The following is a 17,608-nucleotide window of genomic DNA, read 5'->3' as shown; positions in this document are numbered from 1 at the left end:
CAGAACTGAGATTATTAATCTCAGATTAGACAAAGAGTTTTTCTTCAAAGGACAGAACAGCAGCCTCTGGTAAGACATGGGGCGGTGGCCTATGCATATATGTAAACAACAGCTGGTGCACGATATATAAGGTCTCGAGGCTTTGCTCGCCTGAGGTAGAGTACCTCATGATAAGCTTTAGACCACACTATCTTCCTAGAGAATTTTCATCTGTATTTTTTGTAGCTGTCTACATACAACCACAGACCAACATTGGCAATAAAACCTCACACAATAAGCTGTATACCGCCATATACAAACAGGAAAACGCTCATCCAGAGGCGCCGCTCCTAGTGGCCGAGGACTTTAATGCAGCGAAACTTAAATCAGTTTTACCTCATTTCTATCAGCATGTTAAATGTAGAGGTTGACCGATTAATCGGAATGGTCGATAAATTAGGGCTGATTTCAAGTTTTCATAACAATCGGAAATCGGTATTTTTGGACGCCGATTTGTCCAATTTTATTTTATTTTTTATATATTTTTTTTGACCTTTATTTAACTAGGCAAGTCAGATAAGAACACATTATTATTTTCAATGACGGCCTAGGAACGGTGGGTTAACTGCCTTGTTCAGGGGCAGAACGACAGATTTTTACCTTGTCAGCTCGGGGATTCAGTCTTGCAACCTTACGGTTAACTAGTCCAACGCTCTAACCACCTGCTTTACATTGCACTCCATGAGGAGCCTGCCTGTTATGCGAATGCAGTAAGAGGCCAAGCTAAGTTGCTAGCTAGCATTAAACTTATCTTATAAAAAACAATAAATCATAATCACTAGTTAACTACACATGGTTGATGATATTACTAGTTTATCTAGCCTGTCCTGCGTTGCATATAATTGCTTAGGTACACGTTGCTCCAACCATAAACATCAATGTCTTTCTTAAAATCAATACACAAGTATATATTTTTAAACCTGCATATTTAGTTAATATTGCCTGCAAACGTGAATTTATTTTAACTAGGGAAAATGTGTCACTTCTCTTGCAAACAGAGTCAGGGTATATGCAGCAGTTTGGGCCGCCTGGCTCGTTGCGAACTGTGAAGACTATTTCTTCCTAACAAAGACAGCCGACTTCGCCAAACGGGGGATGATTTAAAACCTGTTGGGGCTAGGGGGCAGTATTGAGAATTTTGAAAAAAATATGTGCCCATTTTTAACTGCCTCCTACACCAACTCAGAAGCTAGAATATGCATATTATTGTTCAGGTTTGGATAGAAAACACTCTGAATTTTCTAAAACGGTTTGAATGGTGTCTGTAAGTATAACAGAACTCATATGGCAGTCAAAACCCTGAGACAAATTCTGACAGGAAGTGGATACCTGATGTGTTGAATTACCTTTAAGCCTATGCCATTGAAACACACAGGGGCTTATTAATTTTTGAGCACTTCCTATGGCTTCCACTAGATGTCACCAGTCTTTAGAAAGTGTTTTGAGTCTTATACTGTGAGAACTGAACGAACAAGAGCCTTGGAACGGTGGTGGCCGATTAGACTATGGCGCGCGAGTTCATGTTTGGTACTCTCGTTCCAAAACGTTTTAAAAGAGAATGCAAACGTCCGCCTTGAATATTATTCATGTTCTGGTTAAAAAAGGCACTAATGATTTATGCTATACAACGTTTGACATGTTTGGTAATGGATTATTTACATAGTATTTTCGATTTTAGATCTCTCCAACATGGCGGTTAGTCTGTATCGCAAAGCGTATTTTTCTGGGCACAGTGCTCAGATTATTGCAAAGTGTGATTTCCCAGTAAGGTTATTTTTAAATCTGGCAATCCGGTTGCGTTCAAGAGATGTAAATCTATAATTCTTTGAATGACAATATAATATTTTACCAATGTTTTCGAATAGTAATTATTTAATTTGTTGTGCTGCTTGACTGGCGGTTATTGGAGGGAAACGATTTCCTCAACATCAACGCCATAGTAAAACGCTGTTTTTGGATATAAATATGAACTTGATAGAACACAAAATGCATGCATTGTCTAACATAATGTCCTAGGAGTGTCATCTGATGGAGATTGTCAAAAGTTAGTGCATCATTTTAGCTGGTTTAATGCTTTTGGTGACACCTGTCTTTGAATTGACAAAACATTACACACAGCTATTGTCAATGTACTCTCCTAACATAATCTAACTTTATGCTTTTGCCGTAAAGCCTTTTTGAAATCGGACAACGTGGTTAGATTAAGGAAACGTTTATCTTTCAAAGGGTGTAAGATAGTTGTATGTTTGAGAAATTTGAATTTTGACATTTAATTGCTCTTGATATTTCACCTGTTGATTGGGTGTACCAGGGGTGGGACGCTTGCGTCCCACATAGCCCATAGAGGTTAACAAAAGCGCATTTGCGAAAAAAGCACAATCATGGCACGACTGTACCTAACCATAAACATCAATGCCTTTCTTAAAATCAATACACAGAAGTATATATTTTTAAACCTGCATATTTAGCTAAAAGAAATCCAGGTTAGCAGGCAATATTAACCAGATGAAATTGTGTCATTGCACGCAGAGTCAGTGTATAAGCAACAGTTTGGGCCGCCTGGCTCGTTACGAACTAATTTGCAAGAATTTTACGTAATTATGACATAACATTGAAGGTTGTGCAATGTAACAGGAATATTTAGACTTAGGGATGCCACCCGTTAGATAAAATACGGAACGGTTCCGTATTTCACTGACAGGAAAAATGTTTTGTTTTCGAGATGATAGTTTCTGGATTCGACCATATTAATGACCTAAGTGTCACGTCCTGACCAGTAATAGGGGTTATTTGTTATTGTAGTTTGGTCAGGACGTGGCAGGGGGTATTTGTTTTATGTGGTTCGGGGTGGTTGTGTGTTTAGTGGTGTGTTTGATTTATTATTCCGGGGTTTTGGGCACTGTTCTATGTTTATGTATTTCTATGTTTAGTCTAGTTCTTTGTATTTCTATGTTTAGTTTATTGGGGGTTGAACCCTCAATTGGAGGCAGGTGTTTTCTCGTTGCCTCTGATTGAGGGTTCTATAAATAGGTATGTGTTTGTTTTAGTATTTGTGGGAGATTGTGCTGTGTATAGCTCTGTGCCTTACCGGCCTGTTATTAGTCGTTGTGTTTTTGTTGTGTACGTGTTTATTTTGGTTTACCTTCTTTGTCCGTTTAATAAAAGAAGATGAGTGCACATTTCCCCGCTGCGTCTTGGTCCGCTTTACCCTACGACACCCCTGACACTAAGGCTCATATTTCTGTGTGTTATTATGTTATAATTAAGTCTATGATTTGATAGAGCAGTCTGACTGAGCGATGGTAGGCAGCAGCAGGCTCGTAAGCGTTCATTCAAACAGCACTTTTGTGCGTTTGCCAGCAGTCCTTCGCAATGCATTGCGCTGTTTATGACTTCAAGCCTGTCAACTCCCAAGATTAGGCTGGTGTAACCGATGTGAAATGGCTAGCTAGTTAGCCGGGTGCGCGCTAATAGCGTTTCAAACGTCACTCGCTCTGAGACTTGGAGTAGTTTTTCCCCTTGCTCTACATGGGTAACGCTGCTTCGAGGGTGGCTGTTGTCGATGTGTTCCTGGTTCGAGCCCAGGTAGGAGCGAGGAGAGGGACGGAAACTATACTGTTACACTGGCAATACTAAAGTGCCTATAAGAAGGTATATGAAATACAAATCGTATAGAGAGAAATAGTCCTATAATTCCTATAATAACTACAACCTAAAACTTCTTACCTGGGAATATTGAAGACTCATGTTAAAAGGAACCACCAGCTTTCATATGTTCTCATGTTCTGAGCAAGGAACTTAAACGTTAGCTTTTTTACATGGCACATATTGCACTTTAACTTTCTTCTCCAACACTTTGTTTTTGCTATATTTAAACCAAATTGAACATGTTTCATTATTTATTTGAGGCTAAATTGATTTTATTGATGTATTATATTAAGTTAAAATAAGTGTTCATTCAGTATTGTTGTAATTGTCATTATTACAAATAAAAAAATGTTTTAAAAAATTGCCCGATTAATCGGTATCGGCTTTGTTTGGTCCTCCAATAATCGGTATAGGCGTTGAAAAATCATAATCGGTCGACCTCTAGTTAAATGTGCAACCAGAAGGGGAAAAAACTCTGGACCACCTTTACTTCACGCACAGAGAAGCGTACAAGCCTCTCCCTCACCCTCCATTTGGCAAATCTGACCATAATTATATCCTCCTGATTCCTGCTTACAAGCTAAAATTAAATCAGGAAGCACCAGTGACTCGGTCTATAAAAAAGTGGTCAGATGAAGCAGATGCTAAACTACAGGACTGTTTTGCTAGCACAGACTGGAATATTCTTCCGATGGCATTGAGGAATACACCACATCAGTCACTGGCTTTATCAATAAGTTAATCGAAGACGTTGTTCCCACAGTGACTGTACGTACATACCCCAACCAGAAGCCATGGATTATAGGCAACATTCGCACTGAGCTAAACGATAGAGCTGCCACTTTCAAGGAGCGGGACTCTAACCCGGAAGCTTCTAAGAAATCCCGCTATGCCCTCCGACGAACCATCAAACAGGCAAAGCGTCAATACAGGACTAAGATCGAATCGTACAACACCAGCTCCAACGCTCGTCGGATGTGGCAGGGCTTGTAAACTATTACAGACTACAAACGGAAGCACAGCCTACCAGATGAGCTAAGTCATTTCTATGCTCGCTTTGAGGTAAGTAACACTAAAACATGCATGAGAGCATTAGCGGTCCCGGACGACTGTGTGATCACACTCTCCGCAGCCGATAAGACCTTTAACCTGTTATGGCTAGGGGGCAGTATTTTCACGGCCGGATAAAAAACGTACCCGATTTCATCTGATTATTACTCCTGCCCAGAAACTAGAATATGCATATAATTATTAGCTTTGGATAGAAAACACTCCAAAGTTTCTAAAACTGTTTGAATGGTGTCTGTGAGTATAACAGAACTCATTTGGCAGGCCAAAACCTGAGAAGATTCTGTACAGGAAGTACCTGGTCTGACCATTTCTTGGCCTTCTTGATTATCTCTATCCAAAACAGGGGATCTCTGCTGTTACGTGACACTTCCTACGGCTCCCATGGGCTCTCAGAAGGCGGCAAAAAGCTGAATCGAGGCTTTGCAGGCTCTGGCTGAAAAACAGTAGCGCGTTTGGATAGTGGCCGGTCACAGTACTATGAGACTCAGGCTCGTGCACGAGGGGATCCCATGCTTTTATTTTCTCTCTCTTTGTATGTAAACACGCTTTCCCGGTCGGAATATTATCGCTTTTTTACGAGAAAAATTGCATAAAAATTGATTTTAAACAGCGGTTGACATGCTTCGAAGTACGGTAATGGAATATTTAGAATTTTTTTTGTCATGAAATGCGTCGTGCTCGTGACCCTTATTTACACTTCGGATAGTGTCTTGAACGCACGAACAAAACACCGCTATTTGGATATAACTATGGATTATTTGGAACCAAACCAACATTTGTTATTGAAGTAGCAGTCCTGGGAGTGCATTCTGACGAACAACACCAAAGGTAATCAAACTTTTCTTATAGTAAATCGGAGTTTGGTCAGGGTGGGTGTCAAAATAGCTAGCCGTGATGGCTGGGCTATCTACTCAGAATATTGCAAAATGTGCTTTCACCGAAAAGCTATTTTAAAATCGGACATAGCGAGTGCATAGAGGAGTTCTGTATCTATAATTCTTAAAATAATTGTTATGTTTTTTGTGAACGTTTATCGTGAGTAATTTAGTAAATTCACCGGAAGTTTGCGGGGGGTATGCTAGTTCTGAACGTCATATGCTAATGTAAAAAGCTGGTTTTTGATATAAATATGAACTTGATTGAACAAAACATGCATGTATTGTATAACATAATGTCCTAGGCGTGTCATCTAATAAAGATCATCAAAGGTTAGTGCTGCATTTAGCTGTGGTTTGGGTTTATGTGACATTATATGCTAGCTTGAAAAATGGGTGTCTGATTATTTCTGTCTGGGTACTCTGCTGACATAATCTAATGTTTTGCTTTCGTTGTAAAGCCTTTTTGAAATCGGGCAGTGTGGTTAGATAAAGGAGAGTCTTGTCTTTAAAATGCTGTAAAATAGTCATATGTTTGAAAAATTGAAGTTTTTGTATTTTTGAGGAATTTGTAATTCGCGCCACGCCTATCATTGGATATTGGAGCAGGTGTTCCGCTAGCGGAACGTCTAGATGTAAGAGGTTTTAAACAAGTCAACATTGACAAGGCCGGATTACCAGGACATGTACTCCGAGCATGCGCTGACAAAGTTTCAAGTGTCTTCACTGACATTTTCAACCTCTCCCTGTCTGAGTCTGTAATACCAACATGTTTCAAGCAGACCACCATAGTCCCTGTGCCAAAGAACACTAAGCTAACCTGCCTAAATGACTACCGACCCGTAGCACTTACGTCTGTAGCAATGCAATGCTTTGAAAGACTGGTCATGGCTCACATCAACACCATTATCCCAGAAACCCTAGACCCACTCCAATTTGGATACCGCACCAACAGATCCACAGATGATGCAATCTCTATTGCACTCCACACTTCCCTTTCACACCTAGACAAAAGGAACACCTATATGAGAACGCTATTCATTGACTACAGCTCAGTGTTCAACACCATAGTGCCCTCAAAGCTCATCACTAAGCTAAGGCCCTGGGACTCAACACCTCCCTCTGCAACTGGATCCTGGACTTCCTGACGGGCCGCCCCCAGGTGGTAAGGGTAGGGAACAACACATCCGCCACGCTGATCCTCAACACAGGGGCCCCTCAGGGGTGCGTGCTCAGTCCCCTCCTGTACTCCCTGTTCACTCATGACTGCACGGCCAGGCACAACTCCAATACCATCATTAGATTTGCAGATGACACAACAGTGGTCGGGCTGATCACCAACAACGATGAGACAGCCTATAGGGAGGTGGTCAGAGACCTGACTGTGTGGTGCCAGGACAACAACCTCTCCCTCAACGTGATCAAGACAAAGGAGATGATTGTGGACTATAGGAAAAGGAGAACCAAGCACGCCCCCATTCTCATCGACGGGACGGTAGTGGAGCAGGTTGAGAGCTTCAAGTTCCTTGGCATCCACATCACCAACATACATGTTCAAACACACCAAGACAGTCGTGAAGAGGGCACGACAAAACCTATTCCCCCTCAGGAGACTGAAAAGATTTGGCATGGGTCCTCAGATCCTAAAAAGGTTTTTCAGCTGCACCATCGAGAGCATTGTGACGGGTTGCATCACTGCCTGGTATGGCAACTGCTCGGCCTCCGACCGCAAGGCACTACAGAGGGTAGTGCGTACGGCCCAGTACATCACCGGGGCCAAGCTTCCAGCCATCCAGCACCTCTATACCAGGCGGTGTCAGAGGAAGGCCCTAAAAATTGTCAAAGACTCCAGCCATCCCAGTCATAGACTGTTCTCTATGCTACCGGATGGCAAGCGATAACGGAGCACCAAGTCTAGGTCCAAGAGGCTTCTAAACAGCTTCTACCCCCAAGCCATAAGAATCCTGAACAGCAAATCAAATGGCTACCCAGACTATTTGCATTGCCCCCCCCCCCCCCCCCCCCCCCGCCCCGCCTCCCCTTCTATGCTATTGTTATTTACTGCTGCTCTTTAATTATTTGTTTTTCTTATCTCTTACTTTTTTTTGTAGGTATTTTCTTAAAACTGCATTGTTGGTTAAGGGCTTGTAAGTAAGCATTTCATTGTATGTATTCGGCGCATGTGACAAATAAAATTTGATTTGATTTGGTTACTCAAACAGAAATCAGGAGGATCATTGACCCTTGGCAGCAGTTAAACAAGAGTTCAGAGAGCTACTGTCAACCAGTCCTGGTGGGACCCCTCTCTCGCCTCTCTCTTTCTCACTCTCTTTCTCTCTCTTCCCTCTCTTTTTCTCTCTCTCCTCTCTCTCTTCCCTCTCTTTTTCTCTCTCTCCTCTCTCTCTCCTCTCTCTTTCTCACTCTCTTCTCTCTCTCTTCTCTCTCTCCTCTCTCTCTTTTTCTCTCTCTTCTCTCTCTTTACTCCCTCTTCTCTCTGTCTCTTTCTTTCCCATTCCAATAATAATTTTCCACCCTATCTCCGTTGACTGTCTTTATCTCCAGGACTTCCACAGATCTGTGAGTTATGTGCATATCGTTTCCCTGAACAGCAGCAGCAGCAGAATGAATGCCTGCACGTCTGTGAACCCCCAGACTGACGGGAAACCACAGAAATGCCAAAAAGCAAGAACATTTATTACTTGGCATAATCCACAGAAGTTCTCCAAACTTGATTAAACTATGATGTGCTGCTGAATCTGACCTCTCACTGATTTGCTTCACAGAATTAGGAATTGGAATACTAGAATGGACATTAACCTTCTTATGATGCGATAAAGGTCAGCCATTTTGGTCAGGGAATTGGTCAACCATGATTTGCCATTGCTGTGTAAGATAGTGTAAAATAATGAACTTGAAGAATGTTCCTGTACTGTATGTTTGTTAGCTAGCCATCTTTAGAGGAATGATTCTATACATGTTTCTAATTAACTGCCGATATGCCAACCTTCCGTTCAACCAGTGCAGTCAATCCACAGCCATACACTGGCTGAAATCAGTTGTTGACAGGACTTAGACAAGTTGTGAATGCAACAAGTACTGATATTGTATCATATAACAGCATTCACAGCTTTCCAAGAAAAATCATTTAGACATTTATGGTCTGTTTACATATATTTTAGAGGCTATTTACCGGTATACAGAAAATTGGTATAAAAGCCTTATAAACTGTATTTGAAGAGTTTATTTCCAAACCGCTATACATCTATTTTCTTGAAGAGTCAGAACTACAAATTTCAGATTCCTCCATGCAAAGCATTGGCACCTTCGGATTACAGAGTATCAGTGGGGTTTGAAAACAGCGACCCTTGTGTTCAGTGCCGGTATTACCGAATATCCAGGGTATGGCACAAGGTCGGTATGAAGGTAGGACAATCTGGATACCGCCCAAGCCTACTAGCTACATGCCAAATTGATAGGCTACCATCACGTATCTGAAACTTCATGATCAATTGATGTTTACTGATCATCAAAAGCATACAGTTACTTCCTGTATAACTCTGATGACAGAGCTAAATGTGGAATAATCTGAAATGTGTAGTTCTGACTATGCTCTTCAAGAGGTGATGATATTAAAACCAAATAGTTATAACATTTATTTAACAATCCCTTGAAAACGGCTTGTAGTTGTCAATGGTTTTAGGGGAGCTGGGGGTCTCCTTTCCAAATCGAACGCTCCGCGACGTATTGTGATATTTTATTGATAACATCCTATAGGATCTCTACGGTATGATCGATGCACAGATTCTCTATTACATGTTACAAATTCCAAGGGACAGTTTTTTTATTTTGTCAACGTGATCGTCCATTGCTATGAAACAACACTATATTATAGCTATTACATATGCTTTCCTGTACAGTAGGTTGTTCTGAGCAGTGTGTCAATTTAATGACTGTACAGTTAACTGGAATGGCCTGTTACAGCCTTCACAGAACTCTGTGTCACTACAACAGTTTATGTTTAGTACAAAATAATAAACCATGAAAAAAGATGATAGAATTGAATGTTTCATATCATAACTCTGTTATGGAACATGATTAAAATAACACCTTATTAGACCTATGAACTTGTTATGACAGTACACTGTAGGTATAACAATTTCAACAAGACACAACAGAAGTGAACTGAGTAAGATTCTAGTCTGAGGGGATACAAATGGTCTGTTTATGAATATTCTGTAATCTGTTTGCTCACCGCTTCACAAATCAAATCAAATGTATTTATATAGCCCTTCTATAGCTGATATATCAAAGTGCTGTACAGAAACCCAGCCTAAAACCCCAAACAGCAAGTAATGCAGGTGTAGAAGCACAGTGGTTAGGAAAAACTCCCTAGAAAGGCCAAAACCTAGGAAGAAACCTAGAGAGGAACCAGGCTATGAGGGGTGGCCAGTCCTCTTCTGGCTGTGCCGGGTGGAGATTATAACAGAACATGGCCAAGATGTTCAAATGTTCATAAATGACCAGCATGGTCAAATAATAATAATCACAGTTGTCGAGGGTGCAACAAGTCAGTAACACAAGAGTAAATGTCAGTTGGCTTTTCATAGCCGATCTTTGAGAGTATCTCTTTCGCTCCTGCTGTCTCTAGAGAGTTGAAAACAGCAGGTCTGGGACAGGTAGCACGTCCTGTCCCAGACTCCCACAGTCTCCCATTACCAGGAGACACAACCATTCATAGTGATGGCAGTTTCACCCACATACATGATGCTGAAATATCTAGGAGGCAAGTCAGGCAAGTCAGGCAACAACATCCCAAAGATAGACTCCAATCCCTTTAATGTGGTTTTAGATTTTTTATTTTAATTAACCTTAATTTAACTAGGCAAGTCAGTTAAGAACAAATTCTTATTTACAATGACGGCCTAGGAACAGTGGGTTAACGGCCTTGTTCTGGGCAAAACGACAGATTTTCACCGTGTCAATGACGGCCTACCCCGGCCAAACCCTAACCCGTACGACGCTGGGTCAATTGTGCGCCTGCCTATGGGACTCCCAATCACGGCCGGTTGTGATACTGCCTGGAATCGAACCAGGGTCTGTTGTGATGCCTTAGACCACTGCACCACTCGGGAGCCCAACACACTCGAGATCCCCCGACATTTTCACAAAGCACTGTTGATGATAATAACATCATACTATATTGCAGTGGCTTGGCAATGAATGTTTCATTCAAGGAGAACATCACATGATAAATGATGCATGTTGTGTGTGACTCACTATGTGGACTTAAAGAAGCCCTGGGCTGTAACTTAACTGTGCACAAATCACAGACTGAAAGCATCACAAAAGTCTCACAGCATGTTAGTATTCACCTCAGCATGTAATGCCTTTTACACACATCATGCACTATGATTACATTAGTAGGCTGCAGACTACTACAACCAATACATAATCAATAACCGTGTTATTAGCTATGGGCCTATTTGCTGCCTAGGTCTCCTCAAATGTTTGTTGTTTTTATTCTTGTTTTCTGTGCAGTTTCACTTGGCTGTGAAAACGTAACAAGAGGTGTGTATGTGTGAACCATAACTCCAACTGGGCAGCCTCCAGCCTCCACATTGACCAAGCAGCGCAATAAGATGGTTGCTTTCCACTCGGGAAAGTTTTGTTGAAGACCTGGACAGAAAAGCCCCCCCTCTTTCGATCGTTAGGTCTAAAGATATCGTCCACGATAGGGAAAACACCATTGTAAACCAATAAATTGTGTTTATGTCAAAAACAGTTGGCAAGAAACACCGGACCACCATCATAAATTACATACATTTAAGCGCAATTAAACTGCCAACCTTTGACCTTGTCTGAACAGGAGAACCGCGATCCACTGACTTTTACATTGGCCGCAGCCCTTCATGTCAAGAGGCAGTACAGCCGGACGGGTGCTAAGCAGGCTAACTAAACATGACCATTGAATAAATATCTATGGAGGGAAATATCCAGCCGAGTCCGTGGACTGCTCCAACTAACTCGCCCGCTGGCACTCCGAGAAAAACACGCCATGAACCGTCTCCAAATAGCACAACTATACAACGACTATCGAGGGATAAAGGTATTTCAAACAGAGCAAGGAAAGATACTTACTGGGGTGTAAATAAGGGTCATTATGCCTTCTGTCCATAATATGTGAGTTAACGCTGTGTCGTTCTCTATAGCCGCACGGTCACAGGCAGCAACATCATCCCAGCGTATAACACTCCCCAACCGGGAAAACCGTGCAAGGGCAGGTCAACGCGGGGCCCAGCAAGGGGGTGGCAAAACAGGTCTCCTCCCAATGACAACAGTCATCGAGATATCTACACGAACCTGACGAAACTTCTCGCCTCGCAGCGTTACAACGTTGCAACCTAGAATGTATAAAATGTGACACAAATCATTTTCGCAAACAGAAAGTAACGACAAAAAAATTCCAATATGGCGTTCGAAAAGCCAGAGTCGTGTTTTTTTTTTTAAAACCAAGTGAAATCAGGTGGATGTTTCCACATTTCCAAAAGCCTTTCTATACGCTCTACTTCTACACTCATTTTATTTTAGGCTACATTTCATTTGTGTGTTTTATAGCCTACCAAATAAAGCCTATTCATAATTTCAACAATAAAAAAATATTATTTTTGTCTAATCTTTGCCTTTAGGCTATGTTTTGTAATTACTCTGTAATTACATTTTGATTAATTGAACACTTTATTTATTTCATTTTTTTATTTCCCCTTTATTTATCCAGGTAGGCCAGTTAGGAACAAGTTCTCATTTACAACTGCGACCTGGCAAAGATCAATAAGACATTTTGTAGGGCCAGTAGGCATATTGTTTCGTGTAGTCCCTCGTTATAAATTGTGTGAATAGGCTGCTTACCGATTTTAATAGCCTACAATATGTTCACCTTCTGAATTATGTTCACACATTTAGCTTTATTTTGAATATGATTAGGCCCATGTCCTTTAAATGGGATTGATTCAAATTTTCCACAAAAAAAAGTGTCCGTGTGTGCGTATGTGTGTAATGTATCCTATGTGTAATCTGAACGCCTGTGTGTAATGTTTTTGTTTATGTGGTGATATATAGTTATTTTTCTCTCTCCGGCAACCCAAAGCACCCTCCACATTCAGCTGTTTACCTATTGAAACGTGCGGGTCCGGGTCTCGTGACCCCCTGGAATCCCCCTAGATATTTTGGGGTCATTTGAGGGTGAGTTCGCGGTACCTCAGAAGGTTACTGAGGAGTCAACCCTCGTTGAGGGATTCACCATCTTCAACTGGGGGGAGCAGGCCGCTCAGATGCTCTGTCAACGCCGGTCCCTGACCACTCAGAGAGAGCCTTTCGCTGCCCAGTTATTAATGGAACAAGAACCTCGACCTGCGGCCTTGTAACAACGAGCAACGGAGGATGCTACCCAAGATGAATGGTATTTTTTTCTCCAGTCATTGTACACTGATCAGGGCTTTTCATTTGTTACCCCTCCTCATCCCCACCCCCACCACCTCCATTAGATTACATAAATTCATTAAAGTCAAAGAGAGGCATTAAAAGGGCTATTTGTCAGTTCTCTCTTTTGTGTGTTCCTAATGGCTGCATGTGGTTCAAGGCATTGTTTTTTTTTGTTTTTTTTAAAGGGTTGCACATGGTTTTATGGACCACATGGAGAGAGAAATGTAGGGGAGGAAATCAGATGTAAGATTTACAATCACAACACCATACCATGCTTTCATGTTGCCTAGACTGAGGTCATATAAAATAGCCTTTTAGCATATCTCTTAAATGGCATTTCATTTGTATGGCAGTCAAGGAATGGGGCCTGTGCAAATATTCAACAGGATTGAGTAGAAGGCCTAATGTTATTGTCAACATTACCTCAAAGATAGGCTAAGCTGTGAGGTGTTGGACTACTGAAGCTGTGGGGTGTTGGACTACTGAAGCTGTGGGGTGTTGGACTACTGAAGCTGTGAGGTGTTGGACTACTGAAGCTGTGGGGTGTTGGACTACTGAAGCTGTGAGGTGTTGGACTACTGAAGCTGTGGGGTGTTAGACTACTGAAACTGTGGGGTGTTGGACTACTGAAGCTGTGGGGTGTTGGACTACTGAAGCTGTGGGGTGTTGGACTACTGAAGCTGTGGGGTGTTGGACTACTGAAGCTGTGGGGTGTTGGACTACTGAAGCTGTGGGGTGTTGGACTACTGAAGCTGTGGGGTGTTAGACTACTGAAGCTGTGGGGTGTTGGACTACTGAAGCTGTGGGGTGTTGGACTACTGAAGCTGTGAGGTGTTGGACTACTGAAGCTGTGGGGTGTTAGACTACTGAAGCTGTGGGGTGTTAGACTACTGAAGCTGTGGGGTGTTAGACTACTGAAGCTGTGGGGTGTTGGACTACTGAAGCTGTGGGGTGTTGGACTACTGAAGCTGTGGGGTGTTGGACTACTGAAGCTGTGGGGTGTTGGACTACTGAAGCTGTGGGGTGTTGGACTACTGAAGCTGTGAGGTGTTGGACTACTGAAGCTGTGGGGTGTTAGACTACTTAAGCTGTGGGGTGTTAGACTACTGAAGCTGTGGGGTGTTTTATTTTGCCATTCCATCTAGATCTCTACCATCATCACCTAAATTCCAAGCCACCTCCCAAACACAAATATATACACACACACACACACACACACACACACACACACACACACACACACACACACACACACACACACACACACACGGTCAATGAAGCAACCCTTTGGACTAATCCCTTTGTATTCACAGCACCATTCCCACCAAACAATGTCCTAAAGCCTAATCCCTCACCCAACACAACAGACCTGGGCCACCTGCTAGCACAGCTCTTATAGTGGAGAACAGAAGCAGAACAGAGAAGGAGAAACACTGACCAACCTAGAGTCAGGAATGTGTTAGCCCACTGAACTAAAGCCTATGCATTAGCTTGAGGATCTTATAGTCTTCAGGTCTAAGGCAGACGTTACTCAACACATGAGCCTAGTTCACCGAACGACCTCCATTACACATGCACAGCATAAATAACCATGTTGAATGAAACACACATACACAACACAGAACACAGAATACAGAACACAGAACACAGAATACAGAATACCTAATACAGAACATAGAATACAGAACACAAAACAGCCAATGCACGCATGCCTGCAAAAATACACTCTTTCCCCTCTCTCTCTGGCTGTGCTCATAGTGTGTTTAAGGGAAGTCATAGGAGACGGTTCTCTCTTCATCTGCTTCTGTCCTCATTAACCCATCTCCATCATGCTTTATCAAACCCCTCTGCTCCCCTCCCCCAACCACCTACACCCCAACCCCCCTCCCCATACATAGGCTTGAGATGATAAATGTTCCCCTTCCCTGTGGCTGCTGGGATGAGACAATGCCACACAACAGTAACGAACATCATCCAGCTCACAAACACAAAAGATGAAATGTGGCAGACCGGGATTCTGTTTGGAAGGGAGGGACCTTCTTTTTGTTTATAACTAAGCAAGCTCTTGTCTATCTCTCTCTCTCTCTCTCTCTCTCCAGGTCCAGGGACACTCTGTCTCTCTAACCGCCCTCTCTCTCTGCCTCTCCATCTCCTTGGGGTCCTCTTTATCTCATTTTGTTTCCTTCCCTGTGTGGTTAGTTGGCAGGGAAAGTGCTCTGGTGAGCATGCCAGGAATGAGAATATTTTTCATGAGTCTCGATGATAGAGCTGGGCTAGTATTAAATTCCCATATGAATCAGATCTGCTCTTTCTTGCTTTCTTTCTCTCCCTCTCTCTCTTTTTCTTTCTTTCTCCCTTTCCACCTCCATATTCTTTCCTTGAAGTTTGGCTGTTTTGTCTTTCACCAGCATCCCTGATAGCCAGCCCCAGTAAAGGGGGGGGGTAGAGTAAAAGAGGGGAACAGACCTAATACAGTCTATGGCAAATCCATGAAACAAACAAACTGGTGGTCTCAAAAGACACAATGTTGAGTCTCATTCATGGAACACTTTTGAAGGCTGTGAACAGACGCCAATCTATGAGTGTAACAGGATTGTAAGGAGCTGTCAGTCACATGTGCTAGCACTGTTTATCCCACCTCATCTCCTCATCATGTACAGGTACAACTAACTGTATTATGTTCACAGCATTGGATCCTGTTGTAAACAAACAAAAAGGATTACAGGAAACCACTAACTCACAGTCAAAATCCTACAGAAACCCTGCAGGTTGTTTCACAGGAAAGAGGCCACAAAAACCATTTGGGATTTTTCCTGTAGAATTCCTGTATGGACTTGCAGGATTGCTGTAGGATTTGCACAGATGTATTTTTTATCCCAAATTAAATTAGATAGTCTGAATGGACTGTTATCAAGACAATAGTATATTAATGGTCTGTTATGAATTATGAAATTACAATGTAATTACTATGTTGTGCTTCAGATATACCTACCAGTTATTATCTAATGGAAAAATGAATCATACCCAGACATAGCAGTTTCCATAGCAACGGATGTATCCAAAGCTCCTAATCGATTTTACACAGATGTTCCGTTTAAACGTTCTGACTTCTGGCATTAGGGTAACCTGTTAATCTCCTGTCTGGTTCTAGGGGGTTAACACACAATCACCATGATGGGACCTCCTAGACCTGGACCTATCGTCAGGTTAAAACACCAACGCCACTACCCATCATACCACGCACCTCCAAACAACTCCCACTACCATTCAATGTCATTATCAGTTAGTAACACAGGACAATCAAGACTACATCAACCTACCAACAGTGTTGATTATGTTTTAATGGTTGTCTTGTTTTGTACGCGTTTTACAAAATAATAAAATGCAGTACTACAGGACATTTCTCAACGTAGCTCTTTATTAGCTAGCTACAACGTGCATGTTCACGTATCTCCAACCATGATCAACTGACCATGACCTAACCATCTGGGTGGTCTTAACCAATCATAGCACAGTATGATAAGGCGGTAAAATGCATCCAATTATAATTCAGTATGTTTACACATATGAATATTACAATGGTCTTGTTACTTTGTCACATAATGATCAAGTAAAGAAAGAGGTTAAATATCTTTATCTAGCGCTGTTCTTATAGAACAGAGCAGATCCAATCCGTCCAATGCGTAGGGAGGTAATCAGGAAGACCACTTCGGGTTAAGCCTTCCCTGTCCCAAGTTGCCCAGGACAGATTATTACAGGCAGGCACTTGCTACTGATCTTTACTATGCCAATGTGAGTGACCTGCGGCTGGGGCATTTAGGAATCACCACTGAGTTCTAAGAATATACCTGGAAAGAACAGGCTTCTATTGTTACCACAGAACAGGGCCCCGGCCCAGCTTGAACTGGCTGGCATGTCCCCATCTGTCTGTCTGATCGATTGGAAAGGAAACCTGGCTATGGAACGTAGCTAGGCTATTTGAGCTGGCTGATTCTGTCTCACCTTTCAAATGTGTAATACAGCATTTCCAGATATAGTCTACAGCAGACCATAGTCTGAGTGGACAAGGTCTCTTTCACTTGGAGGATATAATTGTAGGACTATTTTTGTTAATTTAAACATATTTGAGGCTGCTACTGGGGTGGAACTAGTGAATAATTGTGTTTTTGGGGTGTAGTTGTGTTTTTAATTTAAAGGCATAAATAGAGGCCAAAAGTCGCTAGCAGATTAAATCAGAACGTCAGCTTTCTCTGCATAAATTAACCCTACTAAACCAATGATGCCCTTCTAAGCCTACTGATGACAAAATATCTGTCCCCTTCACTTTAGGACTAATATAAAGAAATGTTTTAAATTGGGGTGACGGAAATGGCTAATTGTGTGCACCCACTGGTTGAGGAAAATTATACTTTTTAGAACCTGTGCTTTGCTGCAACCTAATGGTGTATCTCGTCATTACAACCACCGAGGGATTTATAGATCCTTCTCGGGAGCCG

The 17,608-nt window shown here is 42.1% G+C and overlaps 1 protein-coding gene across 2 annotated transcripts in view; it reads right to left on the bottom strand.

Annotated features, from left to right (window-relative positions):
* rxrgb (retinoid X receptor, gamma b) overlaps nt 1–12,060 on the bottom strand; it is a 127,771-nt gene extending 115,711 nt beyond the window's left edge. For both annotated transcript variants that reach the window (XM_045687937.2, XM_045687938.2), the window contains exon 1: nt 11,772–12,060. In XM_045687937.2, the coding sequence (XP_045543893.1) occupies nt 11,772–11,808 (37 nt within the window). In that variant the 5' untranslated portion in view covers nt 11,809–12,060. The remainder of the gene's footprint in view (nt 1–11,771) is intronic.
* Nucleotides 12,061–17,608: the final 5,548 nt, after the last annotated feature.

Source organism: Salmo salar, chromosome 10 (genome assembly GCF_965601325.2).
Source record: "Salmo salar chromosome 10, fSalSal1, whole genome shotgun sequence".
NCBI lineage: Eukaryota > Metazoa > Chordata > Actinopteri > Salmoniformes > Salmonidae > Salmo > Salmo salar.
Note: the sequence above shows the minus strand (reverse complement) of the source record. Positions and strands in the feature narration are given on the sequence as shown.